Source organism: Mixophyes fleayi, chromosome 8 (genome assembly GCF_038048845.1).
Source record: "Mixophyes fleayi isolate aMixFle1 chromosome 8, aMixFle1.hap1, whole genome shotgun sequence".
Lineage (NCBI taxonomy): Eukaryota > Metazoa > Chordata > Amphibia > Anura > Limnodynastidae > Mixophyes > Mixophyes fleayi.
Genome location: NC_134409.1, coordinates 28,488,851 through 28,513,019, shown reverse-complemented (window position 1 = coordinate 28,513,019; position 24,169 = coordinate 28,488,851). Strand labels below are relative to the sequence as shown.

The 24,169-nt window shown below is 41.5% G+C and overlaps 1 protein-coding gene across 1 annotated transcript in view; it reads left to right on the top strand.

The window, feature by feature from the left end:
* Positions 1-24,169, top strand: part of LAMC1 (laminin subunit gamma 1) — an 81,132-nt gene that overhangs the window by 45,932 nt on the left and 11,031 nt on the right. Inside the window, exons 2-20 of the mRNA XM_075182254.1 lie at positions 4,726-5,030; positions 6,621-6,751; positions 7,812-7,978; positions 9,353-9,541; positions 12,599-12,716; positions 12,813-12,911; positions 13,984-14,120; positions 14,905-15,027; positions 16,250-16,439; positions 18,324-18,436; positions 19,442-19,663; positions 19,917-20,105; positions 20,383-20,628; positions 20,896-21,049; positions 21,179-21,321; positions 21,468-21,646; positions 22,242-22,398; positions 22,473-22,678; positions 23,864-23,943. Of these exons, the coding sequence (XP_075038355.1) occupies positions 4,726-5,030; positions 6,621-6,751; positions 7,812-7,978; positions 9,353-9,541; positions 12,599-12,716; positions 12,813-12,911; positions 13,984-14,120; positions 14,905-15,027; positions 16,250-16,439; positions 18,324-18,436; positions 19,442-19,663; positions 19,917-20,105; positions 20,383-20,628; positions 20,896-21,049; positions 21,179-21,321; positions 21,468-21,646; positions 22,242-22,398; positions 22,473-22,678; positions 23,864-23,943 (3,148 nt within the window). The remainder of the gene's footprint in view (positions 1-4,725; positions 5,031-6,620; positions 6,752-7,811; positions 7,979-9,352; positions 9,542-12,598; positions 12,717-12,812; positions 12,912-13,983; positions 14,121-14,904; positions 15,028-16,249; positions 16,440-18,323; positions 18,437-19,441; positions 19,664-19,916; positions 20,106-20,382; positions 20,629-20,895; positions 21,050-21,178; positions 21,322-21,467; positions 21,647-22,241; positions 22,399-22,472; positions 22,679-23,863; positions 23,944-24,169) is intronic.

Here is a 24,169-nt window from a genome sequence, read left to right as displayed (position 1 = left end):
GACCAGACCACCTTCTTCCATCACTCCATGGTCTAGTTCCGATGCTCATGTGCCCATTGTAGGTGCTTTTGGCGGTAAACAGGGGTCAGCATGGGCACTCTGACCAGTCGGCAACTACACTGCCCCATACCCTGCAAGTTGCGATGCACCTATCTATCATAGCCAGCATTATCTTTTTCAGCAGTTTTTGCTACAGTAGCTCTTCTGTGGGATTGGGACCAGACGGGCTAGTCTTCACTCCCCATACGCATCATTGAGCCTTAGGCGTCCTTGACCCTGTCGCCAGTTCAGTTTGTCCTTCCTTGGACCACTTTTGGTAGGTACTAGCGACTGCATACCGGGAACACCCCACAAGACCTGCCGTTTTGGAGATACTCTGACCCAGTCGTCCACCCATCACAATTTGGCCTGGTCAAAGTTGCTCAGATCCTTACGCTTGCCCATTTTTACTGCTTACAACTCATCAACTATAAGGGCCGACCATTCACTTGATGTCTAATATATCCCACCCCTTTACAGGAGCCGTTGTACTGAGATAATCTGTTATTTCTTTCAGTTGTCAGTGGTTTTAGTGTTGTGGCTGATCGCTTTATATATACTGTGACTGAATTACAGCAATCAATTCAAGTATAATTTTGTATTGCAGAATTCTATACATAAGAATACTGTGTGTGTGTCATTTTGACCAAATGTTTATTAATAGTAGTATATAGAAAGGAAGCGTTGCAGGACACATTTGCGTGGCTAATAAACACAGACATGTGTATATGTCTAGAATAAGCAGATAATTATATTAGGTTCTGGTTAGATATACATTAAAGGATTTAATCTGACTTATTTAGTTTGTGACTCTTTATGGCTATGTACAGACTGGTGCTTACAATGAGTTTGTTTTATGTTCAAACATTAATAAAAGCGCATAGTAACTTCATTACCTTTTATGTATGCATTTTATGTGCTTTATTTCTGCATCTTTTAAACTAGCTTTTGTGAGAAAACAGGAAGTTATCTTGTACAATCCAAACTCATATGTAAACAGGACTCGGCTGCATCTCATTGCATGTACATCGCTCTACCATTGAGAGGAAATTGTACGTTTTCAGTTACGTTGACACAATGCATTGAAATTGAAGTGTAAAAAGCCCTGCAGCTCTAACGCCCATAATCACAAAAATATGTTCATTAAACACGCGTCTTAAAGGCAGAATTTTAACGCCACTGTATGTGTAGCCTGAAACGGTTTGGTAAGCTTCAGAAAATAGATGGAATAGGAGTGTATAGCCTCTGACGTGGATGTGAGGAGCCGGCTGTTGTCATATGCTGCAAATAGCACATTCTGAGACAAGTGTCTCCTAATGAGCTACTGGCTATGTCTGCACAGGCCATCCAGCCCAGACAACCAACATAACGTGACTGGTCTGACTAGCTGTCCAGATTCCTACTGTGTTATGTACGTCGGATAATTGTATCACCTTTTAGACCAACCTCTGTCTTTTATTTGCGGTCACTGCAATTTCTTTTATCAGATCCCCAACTGCAGTTAATTGTAATTGTGTTTATCTTTACAGACTCAAATAACAGCATCCTACAGTTAACACTTTGCCTAAAAATAAAATAAAAGCCTATATGCATCATTTATTTTGCTTCTCTATGGTAAAGTAAAACAAATGCTCCCTGTAGAAGTATTTTGTTAAATTTGATAAGATTGTTGCAAATCAAAAAGTATTTAGTTGGACAGATAGTAACAGATATACAATGTATGTGGACAGCTTTAGAACCTCCAAGGCCGATTGGTCAAAAAATGAAGCAGTCTGTGAAATGAAAGGCTGTGTATTACTGAGCTGAGTAATATACATGATGTAATCGTGGTATTTATACTTAACTAAATATGTCCGCCATGCTCTTTCACTCCTCTGCAGGAGGTGGGTGTGTTAGATGGGAGGTGTTTGCGAAGCAGCCAGGGTTTGAGTGACTGTGTTACTGTATAGCAGGTTTGCGAATCTATGCGCTCAGGGACACTTTTTGATTGGTTCCCATCTGGGATACTGTCTTAATATGTAGGGAGAGCTGTCCGTAATGGATTAGAGAGGAAATAGTTTACATTTTAAAAACAGTTGGAATGTAATAGTGACTGCATTTATCATTCATTGTTCGTATTAGAAAACTTCACTTTTGGGCCTTAAGAGGCTGAAAGGCATCAGTTTTGGGAGCCTGAGAAAAGACCTCTTTGAAGACTGACCCAGTGGCAGTTAATATCCATGCGATGAGCACTTCATGGTGTACACTTTCCCACAGACCTTCCATCCTGCCCCTTCAGCATTTTTGCATGTTTCTCCGCACCTGTTTGTTTCCTTCTCTCTCTCCCCCTCAGCTCAGTGGAGTGTATGGAATTTTGTATAGAGATCATACACATCCTGACTGAGAGATTGTTTCCTGTAACCATCTGTGTCTGATGGAGGCGCGGGGAGGTACGATTGGATACCTGTGGGGAGTGATTGTGCGCCCAGAAGCAGACATGTGCGGAGAAGTCTTAACACAGCATTAAGTTACATAGCGGCATTTAAAATAACAAGTTTACCGCTTACAGTGAGAGATGTCAGCCTTATGTGAGTAGAATAAATGAAACGTTAACAAGACTGTCTCTATATATTAAATCTCCCTCCTGTATCTCATTTGTTTTTGTCTCTGCTTTCTCCATGGCGTTTCATAAGCCCATAATGCTTTTTGCCTGAGAAGTCACGATAGTGATGTTTAGCTTACGATAAAAAAAGGCGACATAAACTTGTCATTTATTCAGGTGTACAGTTTTTGAATTTTTTTTTGCCCCGCTCGCTGAAATTGATATGAAACCCATGAGGTTAACATGCAACATACAGCGCCCCACGTAATGGTTTTGTTTCAAGCTAGCCTGTCCTGCCGCTTGATAAAGCTACCGGGTCCTTTACAGTTGAGTCAGACCCACACAGATGGCTGAATTAGACAGGACAAGGGGGCTCTGGGTGTAAGGCTGAATCACTTGGGGGCCTATTAGTATGGTTGGAAGGCCACCAGTGATCATCTGCCAACCACAGTTAGACATGCTGGAAATTCACATTTATTTAGTTCACCACTATTGTGCAGTCACATACTTGGTGATTTTGGGCACTTTGTCAGATGACCTGAAAGTGGGGAGCAGTCACTTATATTTCAATTATTCTTTATGGTCACAGAAAATTGGACTTATTGAAAGTATATTTTTTCCATTTCTGGACTTTTCTCTTCTTTTCCTGGCAGAACTTGGACTATTACTTACAGACTTGTAGCAAACCAGCTTTCACCAGCTCACTCATTGTAGAGTGTTGGAGAGACTACAAATATATCTTTGACCTCTGTATGCTGATGATATCTTCTGGATTTCTACATGTGCAGCATAAGATCCCCATAGAAATTCATTCCTATGAACCATTGCCTTGTTAATGTGATGCATTATATCAGTAACCTACCTCAACTGAGGTAATTAGTCAAGATAGATGCTTGCTTCTAGCATCTGTATATTAAGGATTGTGTTCCCAATATATTTAAGGTGTACCAATGGCGGCAACGACTTAGTGGTCTGGACCAATATTCGTCCTTTTAAGTCCTTAGAAGTGATTGACATCCAAGTGACCTCAGCATTGCCATGTGCTCAACAAAATGGCTGCCCCACTGTGTGTAGGGAATTGTTACACTCTAAGCCTGGGTATAATTAGGGCAGGGACATAGCGGGGTGATTTTTATTTGCCTATGTAAGCATTTATCCGATTGTCTTTCCGTAGAAGGCACAGCTGTATAGGAGGACAGAGACGCTGGCGAGGGCTGTGTGTTTGTGTATGTTCCTACCACAAAGCAACAATGAGACAGCTGGTTCGCAGCTGTGCACATCATCCTGGGAACCTTCGTGCTGGACAGTTATTCCAGATGTTCTGTGAAATAATTGCGTGGGGGTGTCTCTTTTTGTAACGGACACCCTGTCTGAATCTCTCGTCTCTCAATTGTCCCCCCCCGCCCCCTTCTATTACATGTGTCTTTCATATGCATTTTTCCTTCTTTACTCATTTTCCTAACTTCTGTTTTAATGAGCAGAGAAATGTCTGTCTGTTTTGCACAACCTTGCTCCCCCATCCTATTCAGTGCTGGTGTTTATTACCCAGAATACCTTGCTTTTAGAGGCAATATATGGTAAAATGGTTCTTTTACGTGTATTAGATTTGTACTGAAATTAAATTCAAAGGACATTTCTTTTTACTGCAGGAAATGCAATACCACCTCCCTGTACTTGCATTGTGAGTGCTTCCTCTGGAATCCTTTTTCTGTGTTGAAGACCTCTGGAGAATTGTGGTCCCCTTAAAGGAGAACTCTGTGACCAAAGTTCAGTATACTTGTTCTTTTGAGCACACATCCGGCCACATCGTGCTGTTAATTTTCAGCAACGTAATGTGATTTCTGAGGTCTGAGGGCCAATGGTTACTATGCTGGCAAAGTCACGTAGTCGCTATGAAACTGCACATGACGTGGCAGGTGTTGGTCTGACAGAACACTTGTTCTGCTAAGTTGGTCTTTCCTTCCAGCACAGAAAGGGGTTCCCGAGAAGGGTCGCTTATTATGCAGCTACCGGCAAAGATGGGGATACATTTATTAAAGGACATTTCTTAAATTGACACCTTTTATTCCATCCACTAATGGTCCTCACCTTTTTCCCCGTTTTAGGAAAGGCGTTTGATATTACATATGTGCGTTTGAAGTTCCACACCAGCCGCCCAGAGAGCTTTGCTCTATACAAGCGGACGCGAGAGGATGGTCCTTGGATCCCTTACCAGTATTACAGTGGCTCCTGCGAGAACACATACCAAAAAATCAACAGAGGCTTCATCCGCACGGGAGAAGATGAACAGCAGGCACTTTGTACCGACGAGTTCAGCGATATTTCACCACTGACGGGCGGCAATGTGGCTTTCTCTACCCTTGAGGGCAGACCGAGCGCCTACAACTTTGACAACAGTCCTGTCTTACAGGTACATGAGCTGGGTTTTTAATTATTTGTAGTAAAATATATTTGACAAATAACAAGGAGTTCCATCATGTGCTGATTGCTGCAAAATCTTTTTGGACAGCTGCTGTAATAGCAATAAAATACGTGGTGCTGACAGGAACAAGTAAAACTAACTCAATCCCTATTTAACGGTATTTACGTACTCTACACAATTGAAGAACTTTCTGGATGAATTTTTCATGTTTTCCCCGTATATTATCCATTACCCCGTTGATAAACACTTAGTAAAACATGAAATAAAGATTTGCACAGTAAATGGTTGATTGTCAGCTAATGTCTGTTAATTATCTTCCCAAAGCTGCAGTGACTAGGTCATATTTCTCTTCAGACTGCGTGAATGTGATTAAATCTCTGCAGTTACTCTCCTAAAAATGTTTGGAAGGAACCTGATTAAAAAAAGACAAAATAGCAGTATGTGTCGTTTGGCAAACATGATTGCTGTTAGTAAAAACAGAGCGACAATTCCCCCCCCACACCCCCCGATATTTTACAGAAAGCATAAAAAAACAAAAGGAGGAATTGTAAGGCTAATAATTGAAGGGGTAGAGGTGTATAAGAGACAAAAGAATTGCGGACTGCTTAAATTGCCATTTTTGCTCTACTTACTGTTGAAAATTGAAAGGGATCACCTATACTAGAGGAGGGAAAGATATATCCTGTTGTACACTACGTCCAGCTGGTATACATCCAAGACTATTCAAAGAATCAATACCGCGCCATTAACCAGACTTTGTATCCAATTGCTGCTGACCGGCATCATTCCAGTTGATTGGAGAATGACTAATGTAGTTCCACTACTCAAAAAAGACAGGAAAGGATATAATAACCATAGACCTCGGAGTCTTGCATCAATAGAAGTGAAACGAATGGAATCTTTTTAAAAAACGAAAAGGCTTAGATTCAAATTGCTAGATCAGAGGCAGCATGGATTTGCTGTTTGGAGAATCATGTCAAACAAATCTAGTAATCTAGTGGATTCTATTTAACTAAAGTGTTAGGCTGAATCATGTGAATAGAGCTGATTTTGTCCTGGTATCCAGAACATTCAAATCACTGGCTATTTGGAGGTAGTAAGTAGGCAATTACTTAATGTCTTTACCTATAGGAAGCGTTATCTGATTAGTGCATAACTTTAGTGAGTCACCTTTCCCCCCTCTTCAACCTTTTTATCCGATGGGCGAACGGCACTGTGTTTAGATGAAACCTGACCTGACCTGTGTAGGACCTGATAAGTGGTGGTTGGAACTTTGGTTCTCCAAAGTATGCAAAAAAAATAAATAAATAGAAAATACGAACTAATGGTCACAATTGCACTTTATAAAAGGAGAACACCTTTAGTGTATGTCACCTGCAGCTGGGTAATACAGAGGTCCTAGGCTTGTTTCCTTATTTGTGTTATCCCACACAATACTCGAGCTTCCAGTAGGTCCAGCACTTGGTGTTGTCTTAGTTGTCATCCGGCAAAGTATATTTATCAGTGTTGAGGTATGATTGGGCCTCTGTAATATATGATGATCTGACCAAACTTCCTGACTGCTTTTTAATCCTTTAGGATTGGGTGACAGCCACAGACATCCGTGTAACTCTCAACAGGCTCAATACATTTGGAGACGAGGTGTTCAGTGATCCGAAAGTGCTCAAGTCTTATTACTATGCCATCTCTGACTTTGCAGTAGGAGGCAGGTGAGTTTGTCGGACTGTTTGTGGCTTTTCCTGATTTTCTAGACAAGTTGTATTCTTTCATCATCATCATCATCATCAGTTATTTATATAGCTCTACTGATTCCGCAGCGCTGTACAGAGAACTCACTCACATCAGTCCCTGCCCCATTGGAGCTTACAGTCTAAATACCCTAACACACATAGACAGACAGAAAGAGAGAGACTAGGGTCAATTTTGATAGCAGCCAATTAACCTACCAGTATGTTTTTGGAGTGTGGGAGGAAACCGGAGCACCCGGAGGAAACCCACGCAAACACAGGGAGACCATATAAACTCCACACAGATAAGGCCATGGTCGGGAATAGAACTCATGACCCCAGTGCTGTGAGGCAGAAGTGCTAACCACTAGGCCACTGTGCTGCCCACAGAATGAGAATGTTTAGAGCCACAGTGGAATCTACTACAAAACAAGAGAATCCTAAGCACCTTTTAGCAGACTCTTGGAGCATTTTTAATGTGTTGAAACAGTGTAACCGTGATTTCAAAAAACAAACCATGTGTTTCTGTGTGGGTGGACATGCTACCTTATCAGATTTGGTTGTCTAGCACCAGCTTGAACTCCTCATCCTGGAGTGATACTGGATCCTGACCTTACTTCCTGTATCTGGAATGTATGTATTCCTGGCTAACAGGACTTTCATTCTGGCATGTGGAATATAAATACATTTTTGTTGTTATCGCAAACATTCATAATAAGATGATAGTTTTTTAATGGTCTAATTTTCTCATGCTTAGTAGAAGAAAACATGTTCTAATCAGCAGTAATGACCCTACAGTGTTCTAATAAGGATGATTTCTCCCTTATCACGTCATTACGTGCGTGCAGTCTTCCTGCATTTGTTCCAGCATCCAGTGTCCTCTACATAGCATACAGCCTTCCTCTAGATGCTTAATTCCAAGGACAGTGTTATTCCCTGCACAACAGGGGTAAATAAGCCAAGAATAGTAGGGTGTAGTTTATTTTCAACTCCTCTGTGTAACATTTACTTGTGTCATACAGACTCCCTCTCTCATTTTCAGGTGCAAGTGTAACGGCCATGCCAGTGAATGTGTGAGCAATGACTTTAATAGGCCAGTTTGTAACTGCAAGCATAACACATTTGGTGTTGACTGTGAAAAATGTTTACCGTTCTTCAATGATCGGCCCTGGAGGAGGGCAACTGCCGACAGTGCCAACGAGTGTTTGGGTGAGTAGTCTCTTTCTTCACCGATCTCTACATTACTCTGTAACAAGGTTCCTGTTCATTATTACTTACAGACTCTTGAGTACCTGCCAGACAACACCAGATCTGCAGTTTTGTATAGAGCGTTATTGGGAACATTCAGTCTTCAATAATGACCCAATGTCATGGATTACTACCTGTACTGGCCTGATAGTTTGGCTCGGTTATGAAAACAACCATATATGTGGCTAATTTGGCCGATTATATAAAATGATTTATACTTCCGATGCTCAGTGGCCGCACACGGTTCGACTGCGATCATTGGCCAACCAAAACTGTCCATTGTGCACAGGCAACTCCAATTGGACTTTGAGCATATCAGAATGATTGTTTTGTGGGCTACACAAATAGTTTCGGGACAGTTTGATCTAAACTAGCTGGCCATGTCTGTTTCTCCACAGACAGCTGCTTACACTCATTAAGATCAGGCCCTTTTAGACATTTGTCTAATGTCCGGATTGGTGTCCAGTTTTGCCATGCACGTAGTTGGCCAAAAATAGACAGATTTAGCCATCTGACGGTTAAGCCAGACTACAGAATGGAAAATGCATAATAGTATTAGACGCCCAGAGTAATTGCGGTCACCATCCAAATTCATTTTTGACTTGGAACTATTTAAAACCTTGTCAGACTTACATTGTTGCCAACTATCAGCTGTGGCAACCTGTGTGGCCAGCTTAACTCCCAGACAGATTGGTTCTAATGTTAAAAGATTGGTTAGGTGTAACCTCTTCAAATTCTAACGTTAACTTTATTATTTAGGAACATACAGTAATTATAATGTGTTTATTCATTTAGATTTCCTTTGTTTTGGCTCTAAATAATGAGTTTAAGGGGGATGTCCAAACAGGAAGAAAATCTGAGTTTACATTTCTCATGTACACAAAGCAATGTAGCAGTGTGTTTTTAAATAGAATACATACTAATAAGTTGTATCCTTGTACAATACATTTCTATTATGGCTGCTGTGAGTTGCTTCTGGTTATGCTTTTGCTAGGCAGCAGCTAAGGGTCTTTTTACAGTGTGTCTGTAAAGCTATTTATCCCTGAAGACAACCTGGAGACTTGAACTCTGGTTATGTTAATCACACTGACAAAACATGCACTATATCTAGTTGTCACAAATAGATGCTTGGGCCTGCCCCAAAAAATGACTGATGAGCGTAAAATCTCAAAACACAATGTTTTATGGAGATTGTCCATAAAGACCATCAAACACTTAAACTTATCATTGGCGTAAATGTTGTACACCAGACCACAGCATTTCAAACCAATATCCGCTATGTACTATGCTTACAAGTGGTGCTTCTCGTTACTTATTTTTTTTGTCTCTTTTCAGCCTGTAATTGTAATGGCCGCTCCCAGGAATGTTACTTTGACCCCGAGCTGTACCGATCCATTGGCCATGGCGGGCATTGTAAGGGCTGTACCGACAACACCGATGGGCCAAACTGTGAGCGCTGCCGCGAGGATTACTATCGCCAGAACAGTGATGAATCGTGTCTGGCCTGCAACTGTAACCCTGTTGGTATGTAGGAATTTGTATTGGTTTTTTTTTTCTCTTTATAGCATTCAAGGTGGATCCTGTTGATGAATTTCCAGATTAATTTTTACCAGATGGTCATAATCATCATTTATTTATATAGCGCCAACATATTCCGTAGCACTTTACAATTGGGGGCAAACATAATAAACTAATAAACAAACTGGGTAAAACAGACAGAGGTGAGAAGGCCCTGCTCGCAAGCTTACAATCTATGGGACAATGGGAGATTGACACATGAGGTGAAGTATACATTTTGCATTTTGGCCCAGCCAGACTGCAAAGGTAAAATTGACTCATAAGCTAAATGATCCTGTCAGTGAGGTTAAGAGGGTGGTTGAGGAATATTATAAGCTTGTCTGAATAGGTAGGTTTTCAGAGAACGCTTGAAAGTTTGTAGACCAGAGGAGAGTCTTATTGTGCGAGGGAGAGATGTTGCACTCTCCTCATTATAGTAGTCCTATGTGTTTAATTATTAGTATACTATCATAGACATGTATGTATTAAGGTAGGCTATGCAGGCTTTCTTGTCAAAATTAATTTACTTTCTTGGAACACATCCCATCATTTGTGCTCGCTAGGTTCTAGTTTATCAGTCTGGAGAATGATGTTACAATTTCTACCTATACAGAGCTGTCTATATTCTCATAGCTTCTAGCTATTATGACTAATAGTTTACGTTGTATATTAAAAATAAATAAATCTGTCATTGCCGACTGTTGTGTGCATTCAAAAGTTATTGCTGGTTATAGAAAGCATCCACTCTGCTGTTTTACCTGGTGATTTGCCCAGTAGGGGGCACTGTTCTATTGTTGGTGCTTGGTCTGTGGGGAACTAAAAGAAAACCCACGTCGGATCCCATTCTGATTAATATGAAATATGCTGAGGAATGAGGTTATTGGGGTGGGGGGCGGAATTAAAATCTCATTCCTATGTATGGTTTTCTTTTGCAAAATACCCAGTCTGTTTAATAATGCAAATCTAACATTTGTGCTATAACACGCAACCCCTTTCCTGTCTCGAGTTGAAATGAGACGAAAATTAACACTGCTATGGGTTATCATGTCTGCATGTTATTAATTAAACTTTATAGGCTTCAGAAGATACTCCGTTCCCCCATGCACTTTGTACAGGTCTGTTTTACATTCTGATGTAATGACGTTAACTAGAAAATCTCCCCCTGGGCTTGAAAACAAACAGTTTTGTAAACAATTGGGTTGTGTGGATGGTGTCAAGCTTTATACAGCAATGTAAATAAGCATCCTGCTGTCTTGTGAAACAAAGGAGACCTCACACTGAGATTATCTGCACACTTTGCTTTGTACAACAAGACTTTTCTTTTGCACTCCAAGTTCAGGGCAGATATAACTTATCTATACCCAGACTTTATTGCCACTTTCTATACTGTAAACATATCTGCACAGATATCTCTTTATTGATCTGTGTACTTAGTGTGAAGCTGGCAGCCTGCTTTCTTAAGCTGGGTACACACTACACAGTTTTCATCAAATAATCGGCTAAATTAGCCGACATACGACCGCTCGTTCAAAAGTCGGGTCAGTGTGTGCAGTGACACGATGGTCGAAAGTCTGCCCAAATGGACGATTGTCGCCTCATTTCGTTGGTCGTACCGTTTAATATTTTCGTTCCAATCTCGTGTCCGTTGTGTAGTGTGCATAAACTTCCGACCGATCCACAACAGTGTGTACGAAATTACAGTCATTGCTCACGACAACATGGCTGTAAAAAGTCGCTAAAGGGACGTCCGCTCTTCCCTTTATCGTCCTAAACAAGGCTAGTGTGTATGCAGTCCATGGACCGAGCGATCGGAACATCGATCGCATGTAAAATCGATCGGCATAAAAAGTTGGTGGAAAATTCTGTAGTGTGTACCCAGCTTTAGCCAAGATAATAAATAAATCTTAGATGGAGCAGTGATAAAGTAATTCATTGGAACGGTGATGAAACTGCTTCTAATGTAAAAATGATGCAATATATTATGTAGTAGCAATATATATTAATATAGAATAGTTTTTCAGACACTGTGTATCCATGTTCTGCCACAAAGTAATAACTCTACATTGAAGTACATATTAAAACTGATTAAACCATTTTTATTTTGTTGTTCGAAATGCATATATTTACCATTATCATCATCCGCTATTTATATAGCGCCACTAATTCCACAGCGCTGTACAGAGAACGCGCTCACATCAGTTCCTGGTCCATTGGAGCTTACAGTCTAAATTCCCCAACATACACACATACAGACCGAGAGCGACTAAGGTCAATTTAATAGCAGCCAATTAACCTACTAACATGGTTTTTTGAGTGTGGGAGGAAATTGGAGCAACCGGTGTAAACCCACCACACACGGGGAGAACATACAAACTACACACACTACTATTTATTAAGCTTGTGTCTAATTTCAGTTCAGTTCTGTACAATTGCAGTATGCTGAGTTTGGTTATCACTATTCATACATAAAGATACAGCAGAGTTTACTGCAGAGAATGCATTAGTTGTTGTGTTGGGTTTTTTTTCCCCCCCCCAGTTAGCACAAATATCCCAAGATATTACCAGATACACTTTGCACCAGAGATCTGTGACCAGATTCCACAGATTCTTCCCTTGATACATGGGACTTCGTTCATTGCAATAAAGTGTGCTTTATCTGTACAATCCGCAGCCGCTAGTCAGAAATGCTACTGCCATGTACTTACTATAGCACTTGTGCAACCTAAAGTATTCAAGTGTTTTAGTCGCTAACTTGAATCGTGCCGCTCTGTAGTTTGTATTGTATAAGCAAGCGAGAAACGGGCAGCCATGCAACCTGCTTGTTACGCGTTTCGCTGGTGCATTTTTATGGCACTATTCATTAATATAAATGGATGTGTAAGACATAGGTTTGACTGGAGAGATTAGCCAGTTTGTTGGCCTGTTAAGTGTTTGCCGCTGATAAAATGCTGTGATTATAAATCTCTGCTGTAACCGTGTTGGATGTGCTGCTAATTTTATAGCCCTCTCCCTGACTGCGTACAGGCTCTCTCAGCACCCAGTGTGATAACAATGGACGCTGCAGCTGTAAGCCCGGGGTGATTGGAGAGAAGTGTGACCGATGTCAGCCTGGTTTTCATTCGCTCACCGAGGCCGGATGCAGGTAATTGGCGAGATACAGATGTATTTTATACACATGGCAACGCCCTTCGTTATAAATCCATGCAGGAGTGGGCTTAATAATGCTGTTTCTCCTCAGACCCTGTGCTTGTAATGCTGCTGGCAGCACGGATGAATGCAATGTGGAGACTGGGCGCTGCAGTTGTAAAGACAACGTAGAGGGCTTTAACTGTGAAAGGTAACAGTGCAGCATCAAATCATTTATATGTGTGTATGGTACAATGTTCCAGTGTGTTCCCTGTGCTTTTGAAACAAATACGGTTGTCCACTTTTGGTATTCTCTCACACTCACACAAACTCTTCCCTTGTGTGGGTGTAAAGGTCACAAGGACAGCTAGTTCACATAAAAGGAAGACTACACCTAAAATGCAATTTGCCTTATCATTAACAGCTGGCTTGTAACGTACACAAATGTCTACTTTTCATGAGATTTATCCCCCCCTATGCATTCCAATACTATGTTCTGCAGTACGGAAGGCTGATAAAGAGCACAGCAAAAAGAAATTTAGCAGTACAAAGAAAATTTTACACTCTGCTTGTTAATATTAGAACATATAAAAGTAACCCATACCAAGCAAACAGATGTTACAGGTGGCCAGTCTACTGCTAATGGCTGGTTGCATTTCTGCTAATAGCCACATATTAATTACACTCCTTTGTGTAGATTGTTCTAGAAACATAGAATTGGAAATAAAAGCCTACTCATGTTTTTTTGTGTTTGGGGGGCTGTTTTATATTCTTAATAGCCATGTTTTTTGACATGCGTTCTTGAGGTCTTTGTTGGAAATTCAGTAAGGTTAGGAGTGTTCTAAATAGTAACGGCTGTGTGCAAACAGACATCCCTGTAACAGGAGTGGTTGGTTCTGAGATTACTATTTGCATGTCCACCCTTTTATACCAGTGCTTCGGTGACTAAGAGCATGACACAGGCACGTAGTGACACAGAATCTCCCCTATAAGCAGACTGCTTCACCTGCGTTGGGGGATTTCTCCTCCACATATAAAGCTCTACAGAGAGAACTTCACCAGGAAGTGAATACGCTTTGGCCAAGCTGTAAACTATATCTAATCCTACCACGTCTCCTACAATATCCCCTACCCTACACTGAAGAGCCTCACCCTGGGTAAAGCAATCTGTCAGTAGATCAGAGAAAGCTTGTAATGGAGATTCAGCTTCGCTTAATGTTTTGTTTTTCTACACCCTCCTCTCCAATACATGTGAAACTTTACTCTGACATTTTTCTATTTAGGTGTAAACCTGGATTCTTTTACATGGACGCAGCCAATCCCCGTGGCTGCACCCCTTGTTTCTGTTACGGTCACTCCTCAGTCTGCAGTAGCGCAGAAGGCTTTACAGTCTCCAGCATCGTCTCTACATTTGAGTCTGGTAATTATCCTCTACGCTTGCAAATTCTGTCACCTCCTAAAATAAGCGGAACGTTCATAAACCCCCCCTTGTGTTACTGCTGGCTTCTGTTTCACAGTAATAAGTGTCACATCCTCTACTTGCTGCCCTAGAAGTTGTTTTTTTTTCCACAGGCTGCATTGGCCTGTAGCACTTTCAGTGCCCTGTTCCCTATGGATCACCCAGCTCATTATCCTGGTTATTTTCCATAGCAAATTGCATTGCATGCTGGTATTGAAGCCTATGTCTATCCTTCGCATAATGAGATTTGTTCTCTGAAAGATAAAATCGTTTCGCTGGATGTAAGGACTTCCATAACGGACAGGCAATCTTCAGGCTTTAATCTTTATTCTGACAGTCCTCAGCCACCCCGATCTCCTGTAAATCCACAATGCAGAAACGGTAAAGTGCTTGTAAACTAGTTTGAAGAGACAACGTTGCAACTGTTGATCTTGAGGATAACCTTAAGCTGACTGCAGTCATCGTGAACAATAAAAATACCTTCCTTCCTATCTGATTGATCAGAAAATTAGATCAGGCATCCTGCAGAGGGTAGAAGTCCTTCTTACTCTTCTTTTACCCTGCATATGTGTGGCCAAGTTGTCCACAGATCTGGGCTCTTGCTGACCAGCTGAACGGCTGGATTGCATTGTGTCGAGGCGCCGTTATAAGACCTGTAAGGATGGATTGTGGTGATGTCTTATCTTATAGCTCTCCTCAGGGGAACATGCTTTGTACTTGTATAATTGTGTGCTGTCTCTTTCAGGAACGGATGGGTGGCTGGCACAACAGAGGGATGGCGCAGAGTACCCCCTAACCTGGGTTTCTGAGACCAGTTCATTGTCTGTCGCCTCAGAAAGCTACTTCCCCATCTACTTCATTGCACCTGGTAAGTGGAGGTGATGCTTTCACTGTCTGTGGACACTAATTTATGTATGTCCCCAAAAATAATTGTCTTTGTAAGGCAGTTTTCATACATAGAGCTGCATGATGAAATGATCTGAAAACCGTTTACTTCTTGCAGACAATAAGTGTGTGTGTTATGTACCATGTAAGAGTGGGCTTTTCTTTTATATCCAAGTGCTGTGTTTTCCTATGGAAGTTTGCACATCTAACTGTAAAATAGCACTAATGTTTCCAATGGGGTGATTGGAATAGCAGAATATTTTCTGCAGGAAATTAATAAATGATGAACTGTTATCACGATCATCTTCTGAACTCTGGTAAATGTATTTTTTGTAGCTGGCAGAGAAATGATTATATTAATGAAGGAAAGGCTTTCTCTGTGTCAGGATGTGGTTTATTTTTTATAAAACTGCGGTTTGCTGGAGCTCAGCCTGTCAATGTCATTGTTTCACATCTGTTGCTATCAGCTTTGACCTCTAGTGGTTAATAACGGCATAGCACATTAGACTTGAGAATGCTTCATAAAGCAGAAAGGTGATTGTCATCAACTTTACACAATGTTTGGTGGGCTGAGGTAATCGGCTATGTAGCCTGCTACTTCAGGGGCACCAATGATGTCATTAGGTGGTAGTAATATCTAGCCTTAAAATGGGTTTATTCCTCTCCACTAGATGTTATATTTCCTTTTATTTTGTTTTACAGTCTCCTTTTCTCTTTCGTTTTGTCCCTTGAATCTCAAACACTGCTCCCTTAATTGTCACAAAGGCATGACTCCCAGGCATCAGGATAGGCTGCCCAGTGGCTAATTCTTCTGCTGCCATTGATAATAAAATGTTGTGCCTTCCACACGTTGGGTCCTGTTGTGTTAAGTGTACTGACAGATCGGTGCTCTAAACACGTGACATACTTGTCGTGAGTAGCGCACTAACCAATCGGTGCTCTTGAAACACAACAAGCTGCTATGTGTCAGAATCGTATTTCAACATATTATCTATTGGAAATATATTGGGCAGGAGGTGCTGATTGTCTCCAGAGCGACAGGGGTTCTAGGCTCTGCCTCCGATACTTGGGAAATTTTAAGAGGATGTCCACTCACACACTTGTGTTTTTAAATATTAACCAAGTGTCATGTACATAATACACAACTAAAGTTGGTGCTTATTGAGTTTGCCTGATGATCTTGTGTCTTCTCATCTTTCTTGCAGCAAAGTTCCTTGGTAAACAGGGTCTAAGTTATGGCCAGAACTTGACGTTCAGTTTCCGCGTAGAGCGCCGGGACACCCGTCTTTCCGCCGAAGATCTGGTGCTGGAAGGTGCTGGGCTAAGAGTATCTGTCCCTCTGATTGCTCAGGGCAACTCCTACCCCAGTGAAAACTCCCTGCAATACGTCTTCAGGTAAATAACTTCCCCTCGGTGTCCTTTGATGGATGTGGAGAGAAATGCAGCACTTGACTGTTCTGATATATGTCATGCAAGTGTTTATATGCCAGTGACAGTGTTTACTAGCAATGAGTGTATTAACACATTCCTTTCTAGAGGTCTGGAGCACCGGCCATGTAGCCTCCAGCAGGCAGAGGGATGAGCAGGGAAGGCAGACGCTAGACAGAGACGGGTGTGATGTCCTCTGCCAGGCTCTAGGATGGATGGGGCTTTTACCTACTGGTGCCTCCCGCAGTGGAATAGAATCATTTAAAGAATGAACTGTATAACCACCTGCATTGACGTGGAGACAGGCAGATCTGTGGGAAGGAAAGGGTTACCACGTTATAAATCACAGAAAAAGAACAGAAACTTATGTCTCCCCCCTCCTCAACCTTCCTAAATCCTACAGAAATGCCCTGACCTTTGATTTCTATTAATACCCGTGTAATATACACAGATTCCCACAATCATTCATTTTCTGCCTCGGGTCAGGGAGACTTAACACTAGAGTTCAATAAATTCTGCTAGTGATATATGATGGAGTAAGACTGATAAGTGGAGCCTGGAAATAGTTTATTAAATGAAGTTTTAGAGCTTTCCAGTCACAGCGACATTTTAAAATCTTTTCATTAAGCAACAATGTTCTAATAAAAATTTTGTTTTGTAAAAATGCAAAATAGTCTATAATAGGCAGACGATCCCGTGCAGACATTTCTTTCTTTCCCCAGTTCGCGTGCTGTTTTATGGTTTTGTTTGTGAGTGAACATCTGATTTTGGTTAGCAAGCACAGTACATAATTGATATTTTGAAATATAATCACACTTAAAATCTGCTTGTTTACTGAACGGAAGATTGTAGAATGTTACATTAGTGAGGAGTAAAGACGGAGCTACGGGCAGCCAGTTTCTGCGAGAACAGTACAAAGCGTGATCTGCTTTGTTTATGAACTGAGAGTTTAAGAACGGTTAATTCTATCTATAATGCACACGGCAGTATGGTGGTTTAGTGGTTAGCACTTCTGCCTCGCAGCACTGGGGTCATGAGTTCAATTGCCGACCATGGCCTTATCTGTGAGGAGTTTGTATGTTCTCCCCGTGTTTGCGTGGGTTTCCTCCAGGTGCTCCAGTTTCCTCCCACACTCCAAAAACCTACGAGTAGGTTAATTGGCTGTTATCAAAATTGACCCTAGTCTCTCTCTCTCTCTGTGTGTACGTTAGGAAATTTAGACTGTAAGCTCCAATGGGGCAAGGACTGATGTGAGTGAGTTCTCTGTACAGCGCTGTGGAATCAGTGGTGCTATATAAATAAATGGTGATGATGAAGGGATAATATATAGAAATTCATGTAAATCATATTGCCAACTTTAAAAACCTCCCCTCTGGGACATCCCTGAGGAGAGGCCAAAATGGCAAGTGCAGGAGGCCATGGCGTTGCAAATCTTATCATTTTGTCCCCATCCCCATGCGTTGCAAAGTCCCGCTATCACGCTGCAGAATTCTCTGTGAATCGCATCATTGATACTCTCGTAAAGTGGGTGGATTCCGTGAGAGGTGCCTGTTCTCCCAGGGGTCTGGGAGAACTACTCGAAGTTACGGAAGAGAATGCCGTGGATATCTGCATAAGCAATAAGTTCTGATGTCGACATTTTACTGTTTCTGAGAAAAACTTGTGTGTTATAGAGTATTAGTAGTTGCTAGTTATTAGTTATGTTTATGTAACCTGTATCCAATCTTGTGCTTCTATATGGTCACAGGACTTCACTGTGACCTCTAATATACATATGAGTTACAGTACAGTGCATTATCCCTTTTGTAATCTACCGGGGGAGTAAATTACCTTTTGTTGTATCCAATTCAGGCTACACGAGGCTACCGATTATCCATGGAGGCCGTCCGTCTCGCCATTTGAATTCCAGAAAATGCTTCAGAATCTTACTACCATCAAAATCCGTGGAACATACAGTGAAAGAAGTAAGGGTTTTTTTGAGATCCTGATCACTTCAAGTATTACTATCGCAAAATTATGCAATCGCCTTTTTATCACACTAGAGGCATTTTGATGTAGAACCGTTTGCTCTACTCCAAAGCTATGGGATGAGTGCGATTAATGGTCATTATTTCTTGTCGATAGATGTGTTTTGAGCACTTACCCCGGTGATACCTTTAATAATATTTAGCTGCTCTGTCTGCAATCAAATATTGTATTCTGTATTTAGAGTGACTTATTTATTTTATGTTCATAGCTATCAGTATGGATAGGACAAGGTAAGCTGAATTAAAAAGCCCCCACTCCACTCCCCTCCCATCCACTCCACTATGACCAAACAATACAGTAAAAGCCACTTTAAAACAAAACGTGTGTTTGAAGGTATTTTTCTTCAAATTGTTTGCTCAAGAACCGTTTGCGCTAATTTTTTGCCCATTATTATTCCTGAAAATAGCTGTGTACAAAGAACCGATGGTAACTACATTCCCTGGCATTAGACACCATGTCCTTATCTTATAAATGATAGATAATTGCTAGTTACAAGACCAGAACAAGCTGACGTTTCATGGAATTTAACTGAACGCTATTACTGTCTTTACTTGGAGGCATTGTCTGTGGAGCGTAACGGTTTGTCTCCATCGTATGAGTCAAAGCTTCTCTTTTAAGACCAGCCTTCTGTTTTCCTTCGTGTACTTATCGTGTATTGTTCGTCCACTAGTAGAACGGACAGCCGTGGAAAGTGGATTTGAAAGACATGAGAACAGGGCCAAGCAACCTCTTGGGCTCCAGCTGTAATGGGCCTTTATGAGCCTTGCCAGCCATGCTGGGAGTTGTTAATCTAGAACAGCTGGGCAGCCCCAGAGTGCTCAACTTAATTATGTCTGTTCTTTCAGGCTAGAGACGCTCTTTCTTTACTGTGTATTCGATGCCTCAGCGTTTTATTTTGAGCTTTTGTAGTACTGGTTAACTAACCATGATTGTCTTTGCAGGTGCTGGGTTTCTGGAGGAGGTTACGTTGGTTACAGCACAGCCTGGGGCTGGTGGTCCCGCACCGTGGGTGGAGGTTTGCAGCTGTCCCGTAGGGTACGTCGGGCAGTTCTGTGAGAGCTGTGCGCCTGGTTACCGGAGGGAGAGCCCCAACCTTGGACCTTACAGCCCCTGTGTGCTTTGCACTTGCAATGGACATAGTGACACATGTGACCCAGAGTCAGGTGAGAACAGCTTCTCTCCGTTTCAGAGAAGGCGGAGCTAGAGACTTTTATAGTCCTTCATTATCTGAATATGCTCTCCGATTTTTCTCTGTGTGTTTTATAATCTTTTTTTGCCTTTTTTTTTTTTTATTAATACCTTGAAGATGTTTTTATATATCTATAGCAAAGTAGTAGTCAGCTGTACCATATGAGGGGTATTGGTGAAGCATCTGTGTATAAGAACTGTAGTTAAAAAAAAGTCTTCCTCCCTTAGGTGTGTGTGAGTGCCAGCATAATACTGCAGGGTCTCACTGTGAGAGGTGCAGAGAAGGGTTCTACGGAGACAGCAGTGCCGGCACCAGCTCTGACTGCCAGCCTTGCCCGTGCCCTGGCGGATCTAGCTGTGCAGTTGTACCTCGCACTAAGGAGGTGGTGTGTACCAACTGCCCACAGGGGACTACAGGTGAGAAGTGCCGACAGCATGCCACTGTATTTTCCTTTCTAAGCACCTGTATTTCAGATCCTCATTTACAGCCAAGTGATCATAGTCTATCATCAGATGTTACGTTGTATCACGTAGTCTAGCAAAATGACAAAGAGCTTAAATTGTACACACAAGGAACAAAATTGTATAAAAACTGTCAGCCCATAAAGAAGTCCAGTAGTGACCCATTGTCGCAGTTCAGTGAATGTAGGTCTCATTTTATAATCTTAATTCCACCATCTCTCTTTCTCCATAGGAAAAAGGTGTGAGCTTTGTGATGATGGATATTTTGGGGATCCACTGGGTCAGAATGGAGCACCTCGCCCCTGCCGTGTATGTGAATGCAACAGCAACATCGATCCAAACGCCGTGGGAAACTGCGATCGCTTGACCGGAGAGTGTCTGAAATGTATCTACAACACCGCTGGGTTCTACTGTGATCGTTGCAGGGATGGTTTCTATGGAACCCCTCTGGGAGCAACCCCAGACCTCAAATGCAAAGGTATCACATTTAAGAATGTAACATTTGAGGACTATATGGGCGATTTTGAGTCGTGATCCGTGTTACACAACATCAAGTCAGAATCGCTTGAGATTAATCTAATTGCAACTACATTTTATTTTCGTAAAATTAGTGAAAAGATGCGCTAAGGTCTGTAAGATGCGGAGTTCATTTTAAAAGCATTGTTTTATTAAAGTAATTGACAAGGGTATTGTAAAAGTACAAAGCTGTGTAGACCTACAGTAACCACTAACTGTCCCATTCCAGCCTGCAGCTGTAACTCCTATGGCACGGTGAACAGTCAGAGCAGCTGTAACCAGGTGACCGGTCAGTGCGACTGTCTCCCACATGTCACTGAGAGAGATTGTTCTGCCTGTCAGCCTGGATTCTACAACCTACAAAGTGGTCGTGGCTGTGAGAGGTTAGAACCATATTACAATAATCCTTTGTCTGAAACAATGGAACCTTTTTTATACCTATTTTTATCTTTGAGAAATAATATATAATATGTTTTCAATGATACATAAAGAAGAATGACTTGTATTCATAGATGTGAGTGCCATCCCCTCGGATCCACCAACGGTCAGTGTGACATTCGTACCGGGCAGTGTGAGTGCCAGCCAGGCATCAGTGGCAAACGCTGTCAGAAGTGTGAGCCCAACCACTTTGGTTTTGGTCCAGAAGGCTGTAAACGTGAGTATGAGCATTCGCAATCCTTCTTGTACTTATATCCTGCTGCTCCATGAGTTGTGAGCTGTACCATGGTTTGCTGTAGGACAATGTAAAAGGAAGATTGTTGTTCTGAGACCAATTACCTCTTGTTCTGGTCTTTCATGTAGCATGTGACTGCGATCCTGAGGGCTCGCTCACTCTGCAGTGTAAGGAAGATGGGCGCTGTGATTGTAAAGATGGTTTTGTGGGAATCCGCTGTGACCAGTGCGAGGAAAACTATTTCTACAACCGCTCAGGCCCGGGCTGTCAAGAGTGTCCCGCCTGCTACCGCTTGGTGAAAGACAAGGTGAGCCAACTGTCTGCATTGTACAAATGAAGCATACCCCAGTATTGCATCAAGCATGGGTCTTTGTTTTGTTTTTACAGTTGGAGTGGTGATCACTCCTTAAACACAAGACAACTTGTTGCTGCTATTCTGACTGAAGCCACCAGGTGGCTCTGCTGCTGTCTGTTTGTAATAATAATGCACTGCGCATGATCTGCTTTGTCTGTCAGTTTTGGATGCTTTCATAACTGAGATCTGTGAAGTATAGATGTAAAGTAAATGAATAATATTGCATTATATTTGTAGCACTTATGTATTACGAGAAACTTTTTTTTTTGTTTTGTGCCTTTTTTTTTTTTTTTTTTTTTTTATTTGTTTGGATAATCCGTTTTTATTGAAAAAGCAATCTTATACCTTATTAGAAATTTGTACAATACATTCGTCAATAATTACAATAGGTATACATATGGTCCTAGTTTGTCAGCGAGCACCTATCTTATTTAGTTACCAAGTGTGCGTGTTTTATTACATTTAACACATTGACGTTAGTAGCTAGCTCCTCTGACTTTATTACATTTACTGGAGAAGATTATGTATTCTTTATGTGGTACGTTAGGTGATGGAGCAGAGAGAGAAGCTGCAGGCACTGGAGGAACTCCTGAAGAACCTGGGCACGGGTGATGAAACGGTGACCGATCAGGGTTTTGAGGAGCGGCTTAGGGAGGCCGAGAAGGCTGTCAGTGACCTTCTTTTGGATGCCCAAGGAAGCAAAGGTACAACGTTGTCTCATCTTTAGATAACTGTGACTTGCTTCTAACCCCCATTGACACTGGGATGTTTTGTTCAGATGTAGATCAGGGGATGCTGGATCGCCTTGCAGAAATAAACGCCACACTAAGTTCCCAGCTGGAGCGTTTGCAGAACATCAGAGATATGATCCGAGACACCGACAAACAAGCTCAGGAGGCCCGGGATCGCGTGGAGGGCACAGAGCTAATCATTGAATCTGCAAGAGAGCAACTGGAGAGAGCCAAGGTGGCCATTGCTAATGTGGTGAGTGCTGGAGGAATGTGGTGGGTTGTGGTGGAGTTTAAGACACAGCCTGATGTGGCCTTGGACATGTTCGTTATGGGGGAAGTACAGTATATTCTGTCTGACAGATCGATACAATTCAACACTTAGAGGCTGTGCTTAAACTTAAATTGTCACTAGATCTAAATTACAAGTTGGCGTATATAAAGGAGCTTCCTGTCCAAGAGCAATCAGCCTCTCTTGGTCAACTTAGCCGCTGTGTGCCAGTGAACAGTAGATTTCGCCCCCTGAGCTGCACAACAAATATAATCAGAATTTCACATATCTTTGGAACTTTTCCATATAGAAATGAACAATTAATAACTATCACAAATGCATAAGGCAGTCTGTATTTTTTTAAGTCTTTAATTGCAGATTTCTAATTTGTTAATTGTGTAGTATAAAAGGCAAACTTACTAGAATGATGGACAAGATTTTATGCAACATAAACAAATGGGTAACATAAGTAATTTCAAGCCATTTAATCTAGCAAAATTGATCCAGACAGGTGCAGAAGATCATTCTCATTAAATCTAAACTTCATATAAACAATTGTGTAGCGTTCACTTGCCATTGATGAACTTTTTCACACTGATGGCCTGAGTCATTAAAGAAAGTAAGGCAAAAAAGTTAGTAAATGTTCTCCGGGACAAACCATGTTACAATGCAAGGGGTGCAGATTACTTTATTATTTTGCACATAAGTTAAATACTGGCTGTTTTTTCATCTAAATACACAAGTACTTGATAGTTTTATTTTTACACTGAAATTTAAAGTTCATCTAGGACATGCCCTACCCCAACTATAAATCTGTCCCCACACTTTAAATTTACCTCCCCTCCAATGCAACATGGTTTTGCCCAGATGCAAAGTTACTCCATTTTTATGCTTTGCTCTCCTTAGTGACTCAGGCCCTTAGTGTTTTTTATTTGTTTATGTATCTATAATATGTAACCTTTGCAATGAGAGGTGTTAATAAAACAAATAAATGCAATGCAATTCATATACTATATACGTGTGTTTGTGTCAACATGCATCTCTTAATGGCAGTCTATATCCGCAGAAAAAAGCAACCCATTTTTCTGTGTGTCCCTTTTGACTGTTGACCACACAAAGTGCATGCAAATTCTTAAATAATTGTTTATGCTTTTATTGTATCTCTTGTAGTCCATTACTCCACCACAGACATCCGGTGATCCTAATAACATGACACTGCTGGCGGAGGAGGCAAGAAAACTGGCTGAAAGGTGAGGGGACACCTGCACAGGCTGCTTTTTTAGCTCTGTAGAGTTTAAGCCAAACACCCGAATCGTATTCCCAATTACAAGGCTGTGGGTGCTGTCACTAGAGTCTGCACTGGTTCCTCAGAGCACCAGAAATTCTAATTAGGTGGCTCGAGTTCTGCACCCACAACTAAGAAAGTGTCACAGACCATTTCTCACAGTGAATCTTAGGATTACTGAAGGAACAAGC